This window comes from Phoca vitulina, unplaced genomic scaffold (assembly GCF_004348235.1).
Source record: "Phoca vitulina isolate PV1807 unplaced genomic scaffold, GSC_HSeal_1.0 scaffold6, whole genome shotgun sequence".
In the NCBI taxonomy this organism is placed as follows: Eukaryota; Metazoa; Chordata; class Mammalia; order Carnivora; family Phocidae; genus Phoca; species Phoca vitulina.
This window is the reverse complement of record NW_022589709.1, coordinates 52,059,233-52,083,173: the sequence shown is the minus strand read 5'-3', so window position 1 is coordinate 52,083,173 and position 23,941 is coordinate 52,059,233. Positions and strand designations below refer to the sequence as shown.

Sequence of the window (23,941 nt, the reverse complement as noted above, 5' to 3'; positions counted from 1 at the left end):
GAATTAACCAGTTTATTCTTATGTTCGAATGAGTCAATATATCCTGGATTCTGTGAGTACAAGACCTTATTTACCTTTGTATTTTCAGTGGTTGTCAAGGTATGCCTAATAAACATGCTGTGGAATGTCTTTAAATACAATACATTATTATAAAAACTGTACCCATTCTCATTTGTGTAAGGGATAGTACTGAGACATGAATTATTTTGTCCTTTAGTCTTCCTATCCCTTCCTACCTAGCTTGGGCAATTTCATAATTCTACCAGAGGCCTGCAAGGGCTGAAAAGGAATGTAAAATAACTTGCATGCAGAAGATGCCTTAACTTGCCTCTGGGAGTTCTTAAATTTACTATTTCTGGATATATAGGGAAAACAGAATGACTTACAGGTGTGATATCAGTTTTCATTCATCCTAATGTGTCTGTGCCTGGACATCCCTTTTAACTTACCCAATTCTAGAAAAAACAGAATCCCCCATGTTTTCCTTCTGCATACCTTTTTTTCTATTTACTATCCCTTTTTCTACTGCCTAACATACTTTAATCCTCTGTATTCTGTATTCCACTTTTAATGCAAATTTATAAACCTTAGCCCCCAACCTTATTCTCTGCTTTCTATCACACTTTTTAATGGCTTCTTCTTCTTTTTTTTTTTTATTTATTTGACAGAGAGAGACACAGCGAGAGGGAACACAAGCAGGGGGAGTGGGAGAGGGAGAAACAGGCTTCCCGCGGAGCAGGGAGCCCGACGCGGGGCTCGATCCCAGGACCCTGGGATCATGACCTGAGCCAAAGGCAGACGCTTCACGACTAAGCCACCCAGGTGCCCCGGCTTCTAGCTTTCTTTCTTTCTTTCTTAGGTACTCCCTTTCTACATTAAGAAGTCTTCATTCTAAATTAATGTCTTACTTCTTGTCTGTATCTCTACATCAAGAGTAATTTCGCTCTACAACAAACATTTCACCTACTTTAGCTCGTGCTCTCTCTCTCCAATAGATGCAGAGCCCACTCCTGTTCCTTAATCCTCCCCTAAATGGTAGCAATCACCACGGAAAATACTTTTGTTCTGTGCTGCCATTTTCTAGTTACTAGGCTATTTCATTTTTTCATCACTTAAAAATTTTGCTACTCATCTGCAACAACGTTTTCAAATCATAAACTATTATTTACTAACACCTACTATTCATTTCTATGAATGAACAGACAATTCATATGGTCAATTCTAAGAAATCCACAGCATAGTGCTCTGCTTTTAAATCAGTACTTACCACCAGACAAGATCCTGACCTTGATTCAATACTACTCGTATGAACTGTTCTTAAATATTACTGAGAGGTTTGTGCCTCACTTATCTCATTAGTATCTACTTTGGGTTTCGTATCTCTAACCATCTAATAGCCTAGTACCACCAAACAGGGATTTTCAACTTTCTTTTTCTAGCCCAACACTTAATATATAAAATTGATGAAAACAAGAGCTGTTCTGGCTAACAGAGTAGACTTCCCCTTTCCTTCCCAACCAAGCACTCCTTGTCCTTCCCTGAGGCACCTTTAAGGGATATCTGACATGGTTTGAAACTACTGCCCTAATACAAATCCCCCAACCCAATCATTCCTGCTTTCCTTATCCTTGCAGTAATCCAAATGAACCACATTAAAAATAGCAGCTATTATTTACTGAAGTTTTGCTCTTGGGCACAGTGCTAATCTATATATTCTCACTTAATTCTCACAGTCATATGTGCGGGATATAATATCCACTTTACACTTGAGAAAAGAGATGTGGAAAAATGTTAAGTAATCTATTTCAAGTCATCAAACTAACAATGAACAAAAGAACAAGATTAATAGAAACTTTCCTTTAATGTGATACCTGTCTTCCTTTAAAATTAAACAGTAAGTTTAGGTTAGAGATAATGTCTTCTATTTCTGTAAACCCATATATCTATGATTTTAAGGGTTAATTAAATCCTACTGAAGCATGTGTGGGAATGGTAGGGAGGAAGTTGGGCTGAAAGTGTCTTACTAACAGTTCTGATAAAACATTTTATATAAAAACACTGAACACCTAAAATAAAATGAGAATTTGCTATTATTATTTCAATGACACACTTAATAAAGAACAGCGATTCTTAAAATTCTTTAAGCCATAAAAAAAGACTTCAAACCAAAAACATTCAACCCAGGAAAGTTATCATTCAGAACTGATGGAGAGATAGAGTTTTCCACACAAGCAAAAGCTAAAGGAGTTCATCACCACTAAATCAGCCTTACAGGAAATGTTAAAGGGACTTCTGTAGGCTGAAAAGAAAGTGCTCTCATTATCAACAAAAAAAAATATGAAAGAATAAATCTCACTGGAAAGGTAAATACAGAGTAAAGGTAGTGGATTAATCACTTATCAAGTTAGCATGAAGGCTAAACAAACAAAAGTAGATGAATTCACTACCCATAATCCACTGCTGTCATAGACTTAGTATTGATAATTTAATGAAAGATCTTTAGACTCAGTTCATCAACTCTGACCTACAAAGTAGGAAACTATGGTCCAAGTCCTTATTTCATCTTTACCCAATACGTATTCTTAAAAGCATCAGTATTTCTTAAGATAGCATTTATAGGGACATCAGTTGTTATGGGTTGAACTGTGTAGCTGCAACATTCATATGTTGAAGTCCTAACCTTCCATACCTCTGAATGTGACTCTATCTGGATACAGCATCTTTACAGAGGTCATTAGGGTGGGTCCTAATCCAATACGACCAGTGTCCTTGTAAGAGAATGAAACTTAAACACAGGCACTTATAGGAGGAAGATGATATGAAGACAAAGGGAGAAGGCAGCCGAGGAGAGAGACCTAAATGAGATCCTTCCCTCATGGCCCTCAGAAGAAACCAACCTTGGTTACAACTCATCTCAGACTTCTAGCCTCCAGAACTGTGAGAAAATAAATTTCTGTTGTTTAAGCCACCTAGTCTGTAGTACTTTGTGATATACGTTAGTCTACCACTGATGCTATTTATTCAAACATGAATAGTTTAAAATTATTTTTCAAAACTTCTATACAACCTGGTTATCACTGCATCCCAACTTCTACTCCTTCCACTACCACTTTTACCCTTGACACGTTATATACTATTGATATGATCACTTAAAAAGAAATCAATTCCGTATATATCCTGTTTTTATTTAAAAGGCCATCTACAAGCAAATGAAAGATGATGTGTAGTGTTTAATTTGATTAAAAAGGAATACACACATTTTTCTGAATGAAGGAGAAAGAGAAGTTCAACTGCCTTTATTTTTAGAGAAATAAATATTAAATGTTAAAGAGCCTAAAACTTAGTGTATCAAATATAAAGAACTTCAAGGCTACTTAATTTAGACAAAATTAAGTACTTTAAGAGGAATATGGGCTTCTGCTTCTGACCAAGGTAGAATAAATAGGCTTACCCTCTAGCATGAAACTAAAAAACTGGAAACACTACACAAAACAATGGTTTTCAAGACATTGGATATTAGGCAACAAAGGACAGTGATTCCTGAGAGTCAGAAAACAAATAAATGAGCCCTATGATTGCTCTAGGTTACTGTCTCAGGAGAATTTCCAAGTGGTAGAATAAGGAGGAAAGCAGGAGTCTGGCAGACTCTCTAAGGTGAGGAGTAGATGACAGTACAGAAAGCAAAGGCAACTGGAGGTCAAGACAGAGGACTACAGACGAGAGACCTGTACAGAGAAAGAATTCCAGAGATCAGCAGAAGGTCCCCTTGAGAATTCAGTAGAGTACTGTTAGCACATACAAGTGAAGAAACTATAGAGGTCAGGGAAAGAACCATATGAAAAAATTCCAGGGACAGTATCCAAAACCTACATGGTACAGGGAAAAGTTCCTGTTTCCACAACACAGACTGGAAAACTTGTAATTCATAGGCTACTGGTTAGAGAACACTGAAGACTCTTGCCTCAGTAGTGGGGAAAAATTAAAAGACATAATTGTAAGGTTCTTATACTATGTTGGAAGTGGTATGTTACCTGAAGGCAGACTATGATAAGTTAAATGTACATACTATAACCCTAAAGTAGCCACTAAAATAACAAAGAGTTATAACTAAAAAGCCAACAAAGGAATTAACAAATAAAATCATTTTAAAAATACTCAATCCAAATGAAGGCAAAAGGAGGAAAAAGAAGACAGAAGACAAAAAGAATCTGAACTCAGATCAAACATATTTAATAAAACCAAGAAATGAAACCATGTCAAGTAACCTAGTTATACTGGGAATGAACTTCGTGCTATTTAGTAATACTGCTATGAGTAATTCATTTTTGCCTTCATGGCAAATAAAAGGAAAAATGAAGAAGAAATGTTAACAGTAATATCTTTAGCAGTAACAACGAAAAAATAACTTAAAAACTCACATTATGAGTAAGTTAAAAGAAGATCATCTTGCTTAAATAAAAAAAATTCACTAAATATTATTTTTAAATCTCTATGTAGCTCCATTATTAGTTTCTTCTTCTATGAGAAAAAGGCCAGAGGAAGGGATGGAGAGAGAGAAAAGTGAAGAGAAAAAGAAAGGGAGAAGAAGAGAAGGAAGAGAGTGCAATAAAGAGATGGAATGATTTCAGATTTGGAGGATTTAACATAAACATGCTTCTCTCTAAGACTCATGATGGGGTACAATCTTTTTTTTTTTTTTTAATAAGCTCTAGGCCCAATGCGGGCCTTGAATTCATGACCCTGAGATCAGGAGTCATATGCTCTACTGAATGAACCAGCCAGGTGCCCCATGGGGTAAATTTATTAGACATACTCATGTGAAATGCCCCATGTTACCAAGATGATAGATATATTTTTTAATGGAATAAAGAGTTTAAAAATCACCTAAAAAAATTTCAGTCGTATCTGGTATGGGGGGGATCAGATTACTTAGGATGCATTATTAAAGTATATAAGTTATATGGACACCAAAATCTGTTACATTGGGAGTTTTCAGCAAAAGTGACTATAATTACCTTTATCACTTAAAGACATTACCCTTTAAGATCAAGAGGCTTTAAATCCATTCATTCTCCAAGTAAAAATAGTGGTAATAGCCTAATTAACCTTTATCCCTTTGAAGTTCATCCTTGGAGACAGCATCAGCACAGGCATCAAAGTACTTCTGTAAAGTATCAACTTGTCTACATAGGATATCTCTAAAGGTTTCCATTTCAGCCAGTTTTTCACGTAAACTGTGGCCTTTCTGAAAAACACATAAAAGGGGGCATGTAATCCAAGTTAACAAAACTGGAAATGATTTACTCCTATGATATTTCATCACCTTTTAAGGTGTACATCTTATTATTGAGGGAATGGGGTAAGGAGAGCTGTCAGGTTCAACATAATACTCCCAGGAATAGACTTGAACATGACTAATAATTAGTGGCTTGACAGTGATAAGCTTGAAGGAAATAAGAGAGCAGTAAGTCTGGCAATTTGCTAATATAACATTTAATATTTTCAAATTAAACACTGTGAGGAAAAATTGTGAAAGACTTTGATTGGGCAAATATGTTACTGGGTGACCTTCCAAAGGAACGGTGAGTGTCATCTACACAACTCTTAAGAGGGTGTTGTTTGGTCATACAGAATCTTTGATTTCGTTGCATTGGAGCTACTTTACAACTTTTTTTTTTTTTTTAAAGATTTATTTATTTGAGAGAGAAAGAATGAGAGAGAGAGAGCATGAGAGGGGGGAGGGTCAGAGGGAGAAGCCGACTCCCGGCCAAGCAGGGAGTCCGATGCGGGACTCGATCCTAGGACTCTAGGATCATGACCTGAGCCGAAGGCAGTCGCTTAACCAACTGAGCCACCCAGGCGCCCCTACAACTCTTTAAGTAGCAGAAAACTGAGAGTAATGTAAATGATTCGATTCCATATAGGTACAAATGAACTTTGTCCAGTGGATATACTTAGTTACTAATCTCTGAATACTGACCAGCTTTGCATATATTAGCAAAATCATTTCAATATTCCTTATATTCTCCCTTGAACCAATTTTTTCTTTATATCTTAACTCATTAATGAATGAAATAAAATCTGATATGTTCATTTTATATTTCTAAGAATCATGATTTTGCCCCTTAAAAACTATTCTATAACAACATCAAATAAATTACATTGTAGAAAATGTCTTTCAAAAAACTATCACATAAGTTCTTTTCACGACATTCAGTACTAAACTCAATTTATGCTGCCTTAAAGCCTACATAAGCACAAACCTTGAATGAAGAGGTGGATGTTGCAGAATACCCACTTGCTCCAGACACCAGTGACACCATAGAGCCATGTCGACGTAAGCTGGATTCAGACCCATACCCGGATTCAGTCTAAAAATGAAAGTAAACTAGGTGAAAAAAAATTAAGCAAAAAGTACTTAATCATCACAAGAAGAGAAGTTCTACCTCTGTGAGGTGTTGGATGTTAACTAAAATTACCATGGTAATCATTTCACAATATATACATATATCAAATCATTATGTTGTATACTTTAATACAATGTTACATGTCAATTATATATCAATAAAACTGGAAAAAAAAAAACAGGAGAAAACAAAAGTTTTCCCACAAATCAATAGGGCTATTAATGACAATAATTAGCAGTTTTGAGTCCATTCAAGAAATATTACCAAGCCACTGGCATAAGTAATGCCTTTCCATTCCTAATTGCCATTTAATTTAGAGATTTACTGAATAACAACTACATGTTGGGCTAGTGGGCTGAGAGTGTTTAATAACAGGAAAACTACCTAGAGTAGGCAAATTCATAAGGATGAAGTAGGACGGTAGTTACTAGGGACTAGAGGGAGGGGGAAATGAGATGGAATTTAACAGGCACAGGGTTTTTGTTGGAGAAGATGAAAAAGTTCTGGAGATGGATGGTGATGTTCAACATGAGTGGATTTCATGTCACAGAATTGTACACTTAAACATGGCTAAAATGACAAATTGTTATGTATATTTTACAATAAAAAAAATGGGACAGAATAAGGCTAAAAAGATAATGAAAAAACTTTCAGTACTATTTCTTTATAGGCTAATCACTTATCCTGACACAGCTCAAATATACTGTCTCAGTGAAGCCTTTTTTTTTTATTACTAGCATTTAAAAAAATTTTTTTTTAGATTTTATTTATTTATATGACAGAGAGAGACAGCGAGAGAGGGAACACAAGCAGGGGGAGTGGGGGAGAGAGAAGCAGGCTTCCCACTGAGCAGGGAGCCCGATGCAAGGACCCTGGGATCATGACCGAAGGCAGATGCTTTACGAGTGAGCCACCCAGGCACCCCAAAGCCTTTCTTTTTATACCCGGCAGTTTGTCTCCATATTCTCAACCATTCTATATATTGATATGGCATTTACCACTCGATTATTATAGCTTACATTTTGTAATTACAACCGGAGTTGGATCTTCTAGAAGACTGTATCTTTTAAAAATTTTTGTAGTCACTTCAACAGTTCATGGCAGAAAGAAAGTTTCCAATTTTGGGGTGCCTGGGTGGCTCAGTCAGTTAAGTGTCTGATTTCGGCTCCAGTCATGATCTCAGGGTCCTGGAATTGATTCCCATGTCCCTGTGTCGATCTCTGCATGGGGCTACTTATCCCTCTCCCTCTGCCCCTCCCCCCTGACCTTGTGCACCTGCTCTCTCTCTCAAATAAATAAAATCTTTTTTTTTTTAAGATTTTATTTATTTATTTGACAGAGAGAGACACAGCGGGAGAGGGAACACAAGCAGTGGGAGTGGGAGAGGGAGAAGCAGGCTTCCCGCTGAGCAGGGAGCCTGATGCGGGGCTCGATCCCAGGACCCTGGGACCATGACCTGAGCTGAAGGCAGACGCCAAATGACTGAGCCACCCCGGCGCCCCAATAAATAAAGTCTTTAAAAAATAAAAAAAAAGAGAAAGTTGTCAATTTTGTCAGTCTGTTAAGTAATCACACCATGGAAGATAATTAATTGAACTCCTGGACATTGGAGTACAGTTAAACTCCGCACTGTAATAATACTTGGGGTTGGCATTCTTCAGAGCACCAATTTTATAGCCCACCTTTGTTAAGACAAAAGCAGTACTAATGATATAGACAAAAGAATTGAACATTTGAAAAAAGTAACTTCCAAGTTACTTTACTTTACTTTACTGAAAAACCTGCTCAAGTGTTCTGGATCTCTGCTTACTTTCTACAGTTATTTTTAAAAACAACTATGAATAACTTTAGTTCTAGTCACTAAACTTAACAGGTAAAATAATATCTAATCATTTTTGGCATCACACCTAGTAGCAACAATTAGAAGTTTTTTTTAGCTTATTTGATTTTCAAGATTAAGATTAGGAATCATTAAAATTAAGTACAATGTATTATAGAAACTATTTCCACTGACATTTTACATCCTCTGTGTTCTAGTTCCTGAAAATCCATTACATTTCCTATACAGCTACTGGTTTACCCAAGACATCATTCTTTTTTTTCCCTTTTCAAATTTTTAATTTAAATTCTAGTTAGTTAACATATGGTACAATATTGGTTTCAGGAGTAGAATGCAGTGATTCAAAACTTACATACAACACCCAGTGCTCATCACAAGTGCCCTCCTTAACACCCACCACCCATCTAGCCCATCCCCCATCCACCTCCCTCCATCAACCCTCAGTTTGTTCTCTATTGGTAAGAGTCTTTTATGGTTTGTTTCCCTCTCTTTTTAACCCCCTCCCATATGTTCATCTGTTTTGTTCCTTAAATTCCACATATGAGGTGAAACCATATGGTATGTCTTTCTCTGACTTATTTCACTTAGCATAATACACTCTAGCTCCATCCCCATCACTGCAAATGGAAAGATTCCATTCTTTTTGATGGCTGAGTAATATTCCAGTGTGTGTGTGCGTCTGTGTGTGTGTGTGTGTGTGTGTGTGTGTGCGTGCACACACACGACCTCTTCTTTACCCATTCATCAGCCCAAGATATCATTCTAACTGAAAAACATTCTTTTAGGTATAAGAACATTAAGTTTTTATACTAATTAATAAAATGTTCGTGCTATCATTTTTATGTAAATGATATTAATACTAGTTCAGAACATTTTTCCAGTTCAGTAACACCTCATTTAACTTAAGTTTATTATTCTACGAAGAAGAGGAAAAGGAGGGAGGAAGAGTGAGAAAGGAGGAAGAGGAATCCACAACCAAAAGAGCACACAACAGCTCATGGAAAAGAAATAAATATCTTAGGCAAAGAGACTAGAAATTTATCCATGTGAAAACCAGTAGTCTCCTAAAATTCTAACTTCCAGGATATACTGGTTGCCAAACATTCAAAGTGAAATTGTCATACTTCAATAATGCTTGTTTATATAAAAACTCTATGAAAGATACTGCAATACATTTTTAACTATCAATTTACTAACAAATTACATATAAACTTAAGACTGCCTGGAATCAAAGCTCTTCTCCAAGACTTACCACTCCTCATCTCAAAGCAAAGCAATGTTTTAGTGATGAAGCAAAATAAGTATTTTTGTGCCAGAAAAAATTAATGAAAGGGTAAAGCATGCCCTTTATGTAAATTGTATCTCAAGAAAATTGATTTTTTTTTTAGAAGAAGATAAAACTAATCTATGACAAAAGAAGTAGGCCAGGGAGCAATGGGGGCAATGGTTACAAAGAGGCACAAGAAAATTTGGGGGTACAGATTACAACTGTCCAAACTCAACGGTCCAATTAAAATGGATACATTTTAAGAATGTAAATTGTACTTCAATAAAATAAAAAAAAAAAAAAGGTAAGCTTGTTTCCATATAATAGAATCCCACCAAAAGAGAATTCTAATTACACCAATCATATAGCTCACAAAAAGTAAGACTTTTGAAATACTGTGTCCTAAGCTACTAGGTTCTTTACCTAAAATGGCTCTAGTTTCTTCTCCTCTCTTTTGACAATAACACTAACTTTCTAACTGTAGTCTTTCTACACTTTAATCGTATTGGTTTGGTAAAGTTTCTCATTAGATTTAAATATTGAAGACTGGAGTTAAAAATAAGAATCTATCAGTAACACACTAAAAACATAAGGTACTTCTTAGTTGTTTAGATACCTACGTGTCATTCATTTCTAAACAGAAATTAATCTGAATTTCCTATTTAAATACAGAACCATCCTCTGATTTACAATCGAAATTTTATAGTATTAAAACAGATTTTGGATTATTTATTTGCAAAATATTCAAAACCAAACAATTTGAAATTTAAATCCAAATAAATCTACACTCTCTATCTAGTTGCTTTTTGTCAATGAGTCTTAGAGGAAGTAAAAACTGCTTATTTTTTAAAGATCTTTTCTTTTAAGATCTTGAAACAAAACAGAAATACCACGTTTTTCTAAAGGTTTGTTCACCATAAAACATACTTATCTCCTCGTGTATTTTTTCAGGTTCCACTATTTCAAAACAAGTAATATTTCCTCACAACTAAGACATGATAGAAAAAAGACTCTACTACAGCAATAACTGATAGTGTTGTACATTTTAAGTAATGGCTAATAACTGAATGTGGAGGCTAAGAGTTTAATGTAATTGTATTTCTACCTCTAATAAAGTTTCACTTAAATAAATTCCATTATGAAGCATAAAAAGTCATTCCAAGGAAAAAGAAATAAACTATAAGCAATTGCGCTATTATCCAATTTAAATAATGGAGATTCATTTGTCACACTATTTCAGTCAACAACTGCACAAAGGTAACTTAAATACAAATTAATGTTAAATATACATATATTCACACAGATGTATCCTCACTGTTTAAAATCTAGTCATTCTGGAAATGTCTATAATTGTGCCAATGATACTGACACTGCAGAAAACATTCCTGACGGTATTACCACAATGTTTAGAGTAATTTTATGACATAGCCACAAAATGGATCAAATCATTTTTGGGAGTCACAGAATCAAAATTAAAGAATACTCTCACTACTGGGGGCCTGAGTGGCTCAGTCGTTAAGCGTCTGCCTTCGGCTCAGGTCATGATTCCAGGGTCCTGGGATCAAGCCCCACATCGGGCTCTCCGCTCCGCTGGGAAGCCTGCTTCTCCCTCTACCACTCCCCCCCACCCCCGCCTGTGTTCTCTCTCTCACTGTGTCTCTGTCAAATAACTAAATAAAATCTTAAAAAAAAAAAAAAAAGAGTACTCTCATTACTTTAAAGAAAGATATTCGGGGTGCCTGGGTGGCTCAGTCGTTAAGTGTCTGCCTTCGGCTCAGGTCGTGATCCCGGGGTCCTGGGATCGAGCCCCGCATTGGGCTCCCTGCTCCGCGGGAGGCCTGCTTCTCCCTATTCCACTCCCCCTGCTTGTGTTCCCTCTCTCACTGTGTCTCTCTCTGTCAAATAAATAAATAAAATCTTTAAAAAAAAAAAGAAATATCGTCAAACTGTATAGTTAAGCTTGACTGCCTTTCTTATTCACATAATGTGGCTCTCATTTAGTTTTAGATTTCTCTAAAAAAATCTAATCTATCATCAAAGATACCAATATTTTAAAAATATTTGGTCATAGGTGCTAAAAATATTTCTAAAAGAAAAGTTATAAAACTATTCTGAAAAGGGACAATGTTTCTGACATCTCCTTTGGCTTCCCAAGATGTTCACTCTGAAGGTAACAATACATCCTGAATTTATAAGGTATGCTTTTTGAAGGCTAAGTGGGGTGAGGGAAGCAAGGATGGAAATGGGAAAAAATTACTTTATTGCCACAACTGATATTCTGTTAAATGTTCTTAAAAATTGTAACATGCTTTCAAAACCTCATTGGTATGATTTTGGGACTAATACTTCAAAGGTATGCTAGCTTTTTCTTAATCCCACTCACTGTTCCACAAGAAAAAAGAAGTTGAGCTTACTTAAAACCACTAATTACCAATATATAATATTTTGAAAACACAAAATTCTATCTAAAATTAATAATGTAGAATTCAAATACAGTTACTTTGCAAAAATATCCTTCTTTCCCAATTTGCGTGTTTATAAGCCAGATTCCTGAACGTTTTGCATAAACATAGAATGCTATTTTTGCTCAGTGAAACACTTAATTGTATACGTCCTATATAGAACAAGGTTTATTGCTTTTAAATACAATGAGACCACACCTTTATTATATATTCCTTTTTATTAAAACCAAAAAAACCCTCACAACAAAAAAAACCCACAATCTTTTGGCCACTAGAGGGGATCAGTAGCATTTTCCAAGTAGCAGTATACTTGGAAAACTGATACAAAGGTTACTACTGGTCAAAGTACAATAGTAACCTCTAGATTAATTCCTTTATGTGTACCTTTACCCTCTGTATCTTGACTTTTCGAGAAAAATTAAAGGCATGATAAATTAAATCATATGGTTCAAAGTTATGAATTTAATAAAACAACAGAAATACCTAAGAACTGCTTTGAAAAGAAAACTTCCTCAAAGTCACAATTAAATTTTGTATTTTGGCTTAATCACGTGAGAGAGAAACATATATTATAATTTTATACAATCTGTTCATCATCCCATCTAGACTCCAAAGGCAGTGGTTAAAAAATATAGCAAAAAGGCTGACTTATTTTAACAGCATCCACCTTTTGAAAAGCTTATTCTTTTTCCTAATAATACTCTCCAGCAAGAAACACAGCAAAGAAATTGAGACAGAAATGAAGTAACTTCCTTATGGTGTCAAAAATCATCTAGTTATTAGTGGCATAGTTCCCTCTGCCCCCAACTACGCTGTCTCCTTCCATTTTAACTATGGAAAGAGAGAATATACAAGATTAAATGCTAACATAAAAACAATGGAGCATTTTCCAGAAATTAAAATTCTGAAACCCATAATAAAACCAAATAAGCTTGCTAAGCTATGAGCATCCATACACCTTACATTCAGGATTATTTTAAAGCAAACCACATGAGAAGCAAGACACTAACCAATATAACTGTGATTTAAAATATATAAGTTCCAGTGGCAACAATTCTATTTTTGTCTAAGTAAACATAAACATATTATTTGAGATAAGAAAATTTGGCATAACAATTTCATGCCCATAAACACTAAAATCTCATCTACTTAGCCTTTTAAATACTTATGGACACCACCACCCCCACTGCCCCACAGAGCAGCTGCCTCCGAAGTTGCAAGAACCCAAGGATAAAAGAGAAGGTTCTAGTATCACTATAACCACTGAAAACTCTACAAGTCAGTCACTACCTTCTTGGGCTTAATTTTCTTATCTTTAAAATGATATGGGTAGTCTAGGACTGTAATTCTCTGTATTAAACCTGAATACCTAAACATAGGCTAAAAATGCACATATGCAGTGGAGGCCAAATGTAAGGCAGTCCTTTGTTGAACCAGATGGAAAGATAAAACAACTCACTGATATATATAATCAACTCTCCTCCATATGAGGAGAAGGTCAACTCAGAATAATTTCCAGGAATTACATCACCTTATGAATCAAAGAAAATTTAAAATATATTTAAGAAAATGGTATTAGAGAGGATTTTATCATATTCTAACTGCCTAAATCCCAGCAGCACTCCACTAAGTAGAATATTTGCTTATTCTCGAGATATTTTTTTTTCAAATAATACTGGAAAATAGAACATTTGCTCAGATTAGTCCCAGAAAGATTTTCTTTTCAGATCCCATTCTTGTATCATAATTTAAAACCCAGTATCAAACAGATCATTTGAAGGTCATTTATGGAACTTGGTTATTTATTTTGCATTTTCTTCTACTGGAACATGAGATGAACTTTCCTTTACAGAAATATCTAAACAGGCCAAGTGTTGTAGTGAGATGAAACTGGAGGTGTTAAACAGGGCCTTGTCACACACCCTAGTTAAGTGTTAAAAGAATGTTAAATAAGGAAATTAGACACTGCCTGTTACAATCCAAAGTATTACAAAAATGCCCAAATACAATACGGTACCGTAGAAGTAGAGAGTAACAACAGCTACCCCCACTCTTTTCTTGACTTCAGAACTCCGTTTCTTGCACTTATAATTTAGGGCTTTGGATTCCATAATACATTCTCATAGCTAAAGGGGAAATTAGTAAGCTACCAAGTACTTCCTCTGTACTAAAAGCTGTTTGTCACAATCAGTGACACAAAAGATAATCATGATTCTAAAGAATTTTGACACTCTGAAATTCAGACTTATCTTTTAAAAAAATTCCTCCTTTAAGGGAGTCTGGAGGTCCAACTGTCTTTTTTCTGACATTAAAATGGAGGTAAGAAATAACTAGATAACTATCAAATTAAGTGGTATAAAGACAGTCTGTTAAACAATTTTTCTACCCTAGTGTTAGAGGGTTGAGTAACTTTCTAAAAAAAAAGTTTTAGATATTAATTCCAGAAAGCCACCTTGAATGCATTTTAACAACAGTAAAAGCTAAACTTGGGATATTTACTTCGTACCAGGCACGATGCCAACACTTTAAGTACATTATCTCATTTAATTCTTATAATAGCCTATGTGAAATGGGTACTATTACTATACCCATTTTACAGGTGATTTTATTTAATGTCTTCAGAGTCACACAACAGGTAAGTAAGGGAGCCAGGATTTAATTCCAGATTCAAGTGCCCATGATGTTAATCATTATGCTATACTGTCTCAATATCCAGAGACTTTGCTTCTATTTCTTTCAAATCTCTTTTTAAAACCAATCCTGAGAATAGTTCTACTGATTAGATTTTATTGCCCCACTCCCACTCTAGTTTTTAAAAGTAGTACCTGCCTGTTATAAGGAAAAAAATACAAAACTACCTTCAATCTTTTTAACTGAGAGAGTTATTCTTCACTGTGGTGTGTTTCCTTATTCTCTGTACATTTCCCCCTCAAAACCTTATTGAGATAAAGTTTTTTTTTCTTTTTTTTTTTTTTTTAAGATTTTATTTATTTGACAGAGAGAGACACAGCGAGAGAGGGAACACAAGCAGAGGGAGCAGCAGAGAGGGAGAAGCAGACTCCTTGCTGAGCAGGGAGCCCGATCCCAGGACTCCGGGATCATGACCTGAGCCGAAGGCAGACGCTCAACTGACTGAGCCATCCAGGAGCCCCTGAGATAAAGTTTATATCCTGTTTTCCTTTCCATCTAATATAATTTTCTCCTTATAATATAGCTTTGTTAGTGTTTTATTGTACTATAATTTTGGTATTTATTAGGCCAATTATTAGGCCTGTGGATTTTTTTTGTCTTTGCATTTAGTATTTATTGCCTTCCTACATAAAGCATTTTTCTGCAGGTGAGCTGTGTTTTTATGATAGTTTCTCAGAAGTAGAATTGCTAGATTTAAGGGTATGAGCACTTTTGATATCTCTTGTCATGTACTTTCCAAAAAGACTGCACTGATGTACATTCCATGTGCAGAATATGCAGGTCTTCGTTTCACTCTAACTTTACCAGTACTATTCGTTTTTATGACCCTTTTTAAGTGAGGTAGATTAAAAATGTGTTCTATTACTTTTTTATTTTTGTACAAGTGATATATGTTTACTGTAAATATTTCGAATATAGACAATACTGAAAACTACAAAAAAGAAAATGAAAATTTAGGCCATTTAGAAATGACCAATGTTCCTTCTTCCAGATACTTCTTTGCATGTATAGCCTCACATTTGTACATAAATGATACTATACTGTTTTGTAGCTTTTCTTCCACTCAGTAATAAGTTATGGGTATTTTTTCATATTTGATAGAGATCTCAATTTCTCCCCTACCCCCTAAAAAAGGAATACATACCTTTTTTGGAAATTTTAGGTTTGGGGCCAAAGTCCCAGAATAATAAAGAATGTTCATCTGCTGACCATTTTATGTGCATGTATTTCTTTTAGGATCTTTGCGGAGAAGAATTTATGGTTCTAAGAACTCCAGTTTCCTTGGCTAATTATAATCTTACATTTCAATAAACCTGCAAATACTGCTTAAACATTTGTAAAACCTGATTTTTCTCTTACTGGGACATTTAAGGGAGCTTCAAAAAGCAACAATAACTGTTTTGCCACTATCCCCTCTTTGCAATTAGATAAAAAGAATAGAATTATGACTTTTTTATCCCACACCTGCGGAATTTCCTTCTGAAAGAAAATACGCATTGGCCCGTTTTTTGGGGGGGGCAAACCATAAAGTAAGAAAGGTAAAAGAGTAGTACTGATACTTTGTTACATCTGCTGCTAGCTTTTTAAAAATTTATTTTCCCCTATTAAGTGTTCCTAGAGTAGCAATATAAAGGAATATCCTGCCTGTGTTGGGGGTGAAGGGGGAATACAGTAGCTAACATTTATCAAGCACTTATGATATAATATAAATACTACAAAGTATTGTTAAAGATTTCTTCACTGTGAGGCACACTTCTTACTTCCTTGTCTATTTCTTCAAGTTCCACTATTTCAAAACAGGTAATATCTCCTTACAACAGAGATATGCTAGAACAAAAGACTCCCATTACAGCAATCCTGATGTAACACATTTTAAATAATGGATAGTAAATGAATATGGATGCTGATAGGAGTTTAGTATAATTCTACTTCTCCCTCTAACAGTGCCTTATAAGCATAGTATGGACTTGATCTTATGGGAAATAGGAAGCCAAACAGGATTTAAAACCGGAAGTAAAGAATCAGATATCTATTTTTAAAGAATTACTCTGGCTATACTAGATAGGATTTTAAGAGGAACAAAACTTAAAAGCAGTTAGAAAGCTGGAGAATTTATCCAAACGAGTCACTCAGAGACCAGAACTAAAGAATGGCAATGGGAAAACAGAGAAAGGGAATTAAATGATGACAATACCTAATTACTCCTCTATCCCTCTACAGACCAAAGGGATGTTTCTGAAAAGAAAAAGGGGCTAGAAAATGAACAGTGATAGAATTCCTATCAACCATCTTATCTTGTCTGTCAAGGTCATGGGCTTTCCATGAATGAAAAATGACAAGAATTGTTTTCAGCTAGGATAACATTTTAACCTGTAGGATACTCATTTATTTTGCTACCTATTCTTACTGTTTCTAATTCCAAACCAACCCAGAATATTTACCAGACAATAAAGACCATGTGAGCAAAATCTTTTTTTTAGGCTATTAGCTAAAAAGATTTGATGAAGAAGAGCTGTTTTGTGTTCTTTGATTTAAGAAGTATTTTCTCCCAGATAATGTCCAATAAACTCAGCAAGTAAAATTAGAGAATAGTTTCCACTGATGTCAAATGCGTAAGCCATGCCACCCACCATTACTTTTCTACATCAACCAGAAAAAACAGAATCCCATCTGTCTTGGTGACTGTCAGAAATATTCTCTCCTGATTAAATAAAAATTCAAATACAAAAACTGTAAAAAAATGACTTTTGTAGCATAAAGCCTCATTTTAATAATTTCTACAGTTATAATATAGGACAGTTACTGAACTCTAGATTATCTTTTAAAAACCTTATCTAAAGAAACATTTTGTAAGCTAATTATAGACTAATAAAGAATAGAGTAATATTCATCTAAATTGTCAGTGGCAAGTGATGTAGAAAATGCGGTTCGGAGCCAACAGCCAAGAGAGAATTCTTGAGATGTCTCTGGTGCAAAAAGGTAGTTTTATTAAAGCACAGGGACAGGGCCTGGTGGGCAGCAAGACCTGCACTGGGGTTGTGATGTGTGACTGACCCCCTGCTTGTGTTCCCTCTCTGTTTCTCTCTGTCAAATAAATAAATAAAATCTTAAAAAAAAAAAAAAAAACTTTGATAAAGGCAAAAGGTAATCTTAGCTTAACATTATCCTGATCCTGCAGGATCCTGTAAGTCTCCCTTAACATATAAAAATTCCATTGGAAACTTCCTTTATCTCTACCCCCCCAAGATACATGTTGGTAATCATCCTATTGATGTACTTTTTTTTTTTTTTTTTTAAGATTTTATTTATTTATTTGACAGCGAGAGAGGGAACACAAGCGGGGGCGAGGGGGTGGGAGAGGGAGAAGCAGGCTTCCCTCTGAACAGGGAGCCCGATATGAGGCTCGATCCCAGGACCCTGGGATCATGACCTGAGCTGAAGGCAGACGCTTAACGACTGAGCCACCCAGGCACCCTTGCCCTTAGCAAAGTATTAACATCGAGGCAGCCAAGTTCCTAGAGAAATGTCACTCTGCCTGTTTTAAGGACTTGTCAATGGGCTGTAGGCAGTAAGGAAATTTAATTTTTTTCTTTTGCCTTTGTTTCCCACGTCAGCAAATATGTGGTATTATAAAACCTTGCAAATTTGGTAAATGCTATACAAAATTATACATTACATTTTCAGAACATTATTATTTGTATAACTGCCAATCCCACCCTACCTTTTAAGCACAAGTAAATATGCAATTAATTATAAATGGACTAAGAGTGGCCAATTCATAGTAACCTGGAGTGAAAAGGCAATGAGATTTTCTTAAGACATTCACTTTGAGAAATGCCAAGAGATTCGAGCAGTGAGGAGTAGGAGCTGAAGCTGAAAAGAAGCCAAACAGGAAAAGGTCATGACAAACCAAGAAAAAAGAAACTGAGAGGATGAGAGAGCAAAAGTTATTGTTAAACAGGAACTATGAAAGAGGAAAACAGAATGAAACTAAGCTACATTAACTGTAGGTGGGAGAGGCAAGTGATAGAGTAACTGAGTTTTGTTAACAATAACAACACTCAGAGTTAAGTATACAGATCCAGTTTTCTTTGCAGGTAGCGCACTATAATTTTTCTTGGTTCATGGCAATATTCCCATTTCTCAAGGTTAACATGGATTGGCCTGTATTCCCTGTAACCTAAAAACCTTAATTAAAATAAATGGACCTATGACATCAATACCTGTGTGATCTTCTCAAATTTTCAATATTCATCTGATCTGGACAACTATGTTCAGCGTTAGCAGATATTGCAAAAGTGTTTCCCAAAGTGTTTGCACCATTTTACACCTGTTGCTCCACATCCTCACCAACACTGGTATTAAGTCCTTTTTTTCTTTTTATTTCTTCTTCTTCTTATTTTTTAAAGTTACACTGCCTGGTGGATAGTGGTACCTCACTGTGGTTTAAATTTGCATTTTCCTGATGACTAACAGCAGAGAATACCTTTTCATATGTTTATTATCCATTTGAATATCCTGTTTTATGAAGTGCCAGTTCAAGTCTTTTGGCTAATTTTGTTTTTATTTGAGCTGTGTAAACTTTTCTTACTGATCTATAGGGCTCTCCCTGTCTTTTTGACATAAAATGTTGTCAAGCTATATCTCAACTGGCTACGAAGTTAGTATGATTAGCTACCTAAATATCTTCGTTTTTTTCACCAACGTATAATCCTTGGATTCCTCTTTTACCATCTTGGTAAAAGGTAAACACCTTCCACAGATAGAAGAGCATGGCTGATATAAATTAATGACATTCCCTCTCTTCTATATGATATACTTTACTGAGTATTTAGGCATCATATGGAAGTACAAAATGCAGATGTCAGCTCAGGAGAATTCAGCTTTCAAAAATTCCAGGTAACAAAAACTTACAAAGTTATTTTAAAAGCCCTTGACAGTTAAATTATTTTTATTCCAGAACACTAAGAATATTAAAGAAGGTTGGTATTTTGTTTTGTTGATTTCACCTCAAACCTCAAAAGTGCTGGCTGGTAGTGTGCAGGATCTACACTTAGGTGTTAAAAAAAATTTACTAACCATGTATAGATTACTACTGTAAACAATTTAGCAACTAACTCCCACTGGTAGGAACTGACCAAATTCTTGATCTTAAGGAGAGAAACATCCAGAAACATAAGGAAGTTTTTTTGCTAGTTAATGTAGTCCAGTTGTGATCCCAACTACTTGGTTTTTCTACAACTTCTATGAGAAGATGACAGACCCTTGACTACTCTGGCAGCTGCTAGACTTGTACTTCTCTCAAAAATGAGAACTCGTGAATGTAAAGGAAAAGTAAAATTTGATTCCATTCTTCTTCCCTCTATCACCATAATATGACGCAAACAGGTAAACAGAGAACTGGCTGTAATCCACCAGTCACATGAAATTACTTACACAAAGAATAATACACTAGGGGCGCCTGGGTGGCTCAGAGGAGCGTGTGACTCTTGATCTCGGGGGCATGAGTTCAAGCCCCATGTTGGGTGTAGAGATTACTTAAATAAATAAAAACTAAACTAAGCTAAAAATAGTGGTTAAAAAGTTGTATCTGCATTCTTAAGTCTTTGCCAAGTAAATCAGACTCAAAATGCAAAGCTAAGTTTATACGATAATCATTTATAAAGCAGACAAGTATAGAAAAATTTCTAGTATCTGTTAAGAACATTTTCCAGTATTACAGTTGATTAAATATGGCAGAGATACTATGACTTTACATGACTTTGATATTTAAGAAGTGCTAAGAACTAACAAGTATATTCTGCCATCTAGCTATTCTAAAATAGTTTCCTAATAAGCTTATGTCAAACTTAAGACAAAAGAAATTAAAGTGTCAAATAAGCAGAAACTGCTCTTAAAAACAGAGAATAAGCACCAAAATCAAGTTGACCCTGAGACAGTATGGGAAAAATTATTTCATTATGGCAAAGAACACAGTTTTTAAGAGGTCTTTAAAGTGAGTTTTGGGCATCATTTAGGTGGCTCAACCATGAGAGTATTTTGGTAAGAAACTTTTCTCATACTCCATCTCATTTCAAGCAAAATATGTAACTTCTTTCCAAAAATTGTTTTCCACTTCATTTCCTCAGAAATCCCTAAACTTCTCAGGCTGAGAATAAACCTTTCTTCTGAAAGTATTCATCAGAGCTTCAGATATGAATTAGTGGGCCTTCACAAAGGGATATGAATAAATTTATAAACATTAAATTACAAAACAACTGCCTGCAGATTCCCATTACAGAAAATAAACACTAATAATAATTACCATTTGGATTCTTCCTCCCTAACTACGTATCTTCCTATGATTCCTCAATCTTTGGATAATTTCCAAAATGTGGGGAAAGTCTGCGTGGCCCATGATCACCAAAATTTCAGATCTACTAAGGTTCTCCCTTATGGAAATAAAGGAATGTCATGATTACCACAAACAAACTGTCAGAGCCAAACAGCATAACTTTCTCAACATGATTCTTAAATCCGCTAGTACCAGGAGAACCTTCCTGCTAGTTTTTTTGAGGGGTGGGGGAGTATATTTCTTTCCTGGTAAGAAGAAACTATGTTTAGTCAAAATCACATTTATTGCAATTGAAGATCCTAGGAATAATCTTATGATTCTTTTAAATAATAGCATCAACAAATAGCTTATCACATTTCTTTGATAAGCTAATCATGCAAAAAATGTTCACAGAGGCCCTTTGACAATACACAGACACATCTAGTAGAAAAGTATGTTTCCCAAATAACCCAAATAAAACCCAAATAAAATAACCAATAAAAACAACACCTTAATCTTTACATTCAGACAGCTTTTAGTTTTCAAATAATTTTCACAAACACCATCTCAATGGAACTCAAGACAACATGAGAGATGGCCAAGAGATTAAAAAAACAGCAATAAAAACCTTATCTTTTAAAAATCATTTACTTAGGTGTGCCTGGGTGGTTCAGTTGGTTAAGGGTCTAACTCTTGATTTCACCTCAGGTCATGATCTCAGGGTCATGGGATGGAGCCCACTGGGCATGGAGCCTCCTGAGGTTCTCTATCGATCTCTCCCTTTGTCCCTCCCCCTGCTAGGTCTCTCTCTCTCTCAAAATAAAATAAAATAAAAATCGTTTACTTAGTAGTGTCTCAAATCTTAAGGAGAAATGCAGAATACAAATGCACTCCACACAATAAAGTGAGCACACTATATCAAAATAAAATTACTGGTCTGGTATACATACACCCCTTGGTATATTTTAAGTCGAAACAGAATCTTTGAATTTAAGAATAACCTCAGGAATATCTTTCTTTCACAGGGGCTACTTGTCTAATGTCACAATGAATTATGCAACTTCCAATATAATGCCAACATTTAAATCAAAGAATCATCTTTTTAAAACTTTTCTTCTAGTGAGCAAGTTATTTTGGAATGAATACCAAGGAGAAAAAAACAGCAGCAGACAGAGAATATAGAACCTGCTGTATTTCTGTCAGAAATCATTCTAACAGCAAACATGAAGATTAAAGGAAAAACAAAAACTTCAAATATCATAAATTCCTTCCATAAAATCTGTTTTACAAAATACTGTAAATTATTTCAACTGGAAAATTTATGTGTCCAATGCTTTGCTGATTCCTACAAAGTTGTGTATCTGAGTCTTTAAGGAGCTTATGGTCTAAAATAAACACTAGAGATACGAAGAACTATAAAAACTATGGGAATATTGTGATTCAAGAAGTCTGATGGTTTAAGTCAATAAAATATATTTCACATAAATACATATTATAGGATGGCAGAAGTGCTTGTTGGCCAAAAGCTCTGGTTCTCAGGTCAGACAGACCTGGGTCTGAATGCTGGCTCCTTTAACTAATTAGCAATTTGACCTTGGACAAATTACTTAACTTCTGTCTCAATTTCTTCATCTATAAAAATAGGATAATAATGTTAACTTTATAAGACTGTGAGAGTAAATGGAGATAAAGTATGTTTATCACCATATCTGACGTACATTAATCCTCATAAATGTTAGCCATTATCACCACCACCACCACATTATTATTATTATTAAAGAAGTCCTATAAGATAGAACTTTTGGTGTATATGAGTGTGTGTTAAACAGATTGATACACAGTTATTAGAATGAGTAAAAGGGCCACCTGGGAAGGAAAGAACAGAAACCTCCAACTTCTTCCAGATACTAAAAATTACTAAAACCTGTCAGGGAAGCCCTAACAAAGGCTTAAGAACAAGAAAAGGAATGAAGGCCCACCTGATGACATCAGAAGAGAAAAAGGCCCACTGTTCCAAGTGTCTTGTGTCACTGTAAGGGCAGGTGGTGTAATGAGGAAGTAAGTGTAAATAGAACTGTATGAGCTGGAAGGACGGGAACTCATCAACTTTGAAGTACAACAAATTTGGTTGAGTTACTTTGCTTGCTTTGTTTTTGTTCTGTTTTTGTGGGGGTGGTGAGGGTGGTGTGAGGGGGAAGGCACACAAACAGCATACTGTCATCTTTCCTCCTCTAAGTGACTGAACAAGGTCACCCAGCTATTAAGAAGTATAAGCAGTAGTGCCAAGATTCATTCCCATATTTATCAGACCTCAGAATCCACCACTCCAACACTAACCAAAACAATATAATGCCCTTTTTGACAGTCCATGGGCAGAAAGATGAGTTCCTATTTGTCTTTCACATATATGGCAGAACTCAAATGATACAATCTAAAGGAGGTAAGCTTATGGGAACTATTTCCAAATATTCACTTGGCTTTTTTTTTTGTTAAGTAGGCTCCACATCCAGCTTGGAGCCCAACGCAGGGCTTGAACTCACAATCCTGAGATCAAGACCTGAGTTGAAATAGAGTTGGATGCTTAACTGAATGAATCACCAAGTTGCCCCTCCAAATATTCAGAATCTCCCAGTGGAACTGATAGAAAGCAGAATCAACATAAAATTGAATCCAAAGAATCCATGAACTAAAAGGTAGTAGAATCTCAGGCAAGTTACTTAAATTTAATCTAAACCTCGTTTCCTCTACTATAAAACTATAAAACAGCACTTCCCTCACCTCTCAGGAGAGTAGGGAGAAAATAAACACATGAAGTACATAATGCAATGATTAGTACTTGGGTGATCCTCAGTAAGTAGGAGCTCTTATCGTCGTCGTTATCATCATAATCATCATCATCATGCTTTAACAATTTGGTATTAATTTTGAATTATCAATATAACAATGCATGCATAAATAGTA

General features: G+C 35.3%; 1 protein-coding gene across 2 annotated transcripts in view; it reads right to left on the bottom strand.

Moving 5' to 3' along the window:
* CERT1 (ceramide transporter 1) overlaps window positions 1-23,941 on the bottom strand; it is a 112,725-nt gene that overhangs the window by 53,704 nt on the left and 35,080 nt on the right. For both annotated transcript variants that reach the window (XM_032404182.1, XM_032404181.1), the window contains exons 4-5: window positions 6,264-6,371; window positions 5,107-5,245 (exon numbers count right to left, since the gene is read on the bottom strand). In XM_032404182.1, coding sequence (XP_032260073.1) covers window positions 5,107-5,245; window positions 6,264-6,371 — 247 coding nt within the window. The remainder of the gene's footprint in view (window positions 1-5,106; window positions 5,246-6,263; window positions 6,372-23,941) is intronic.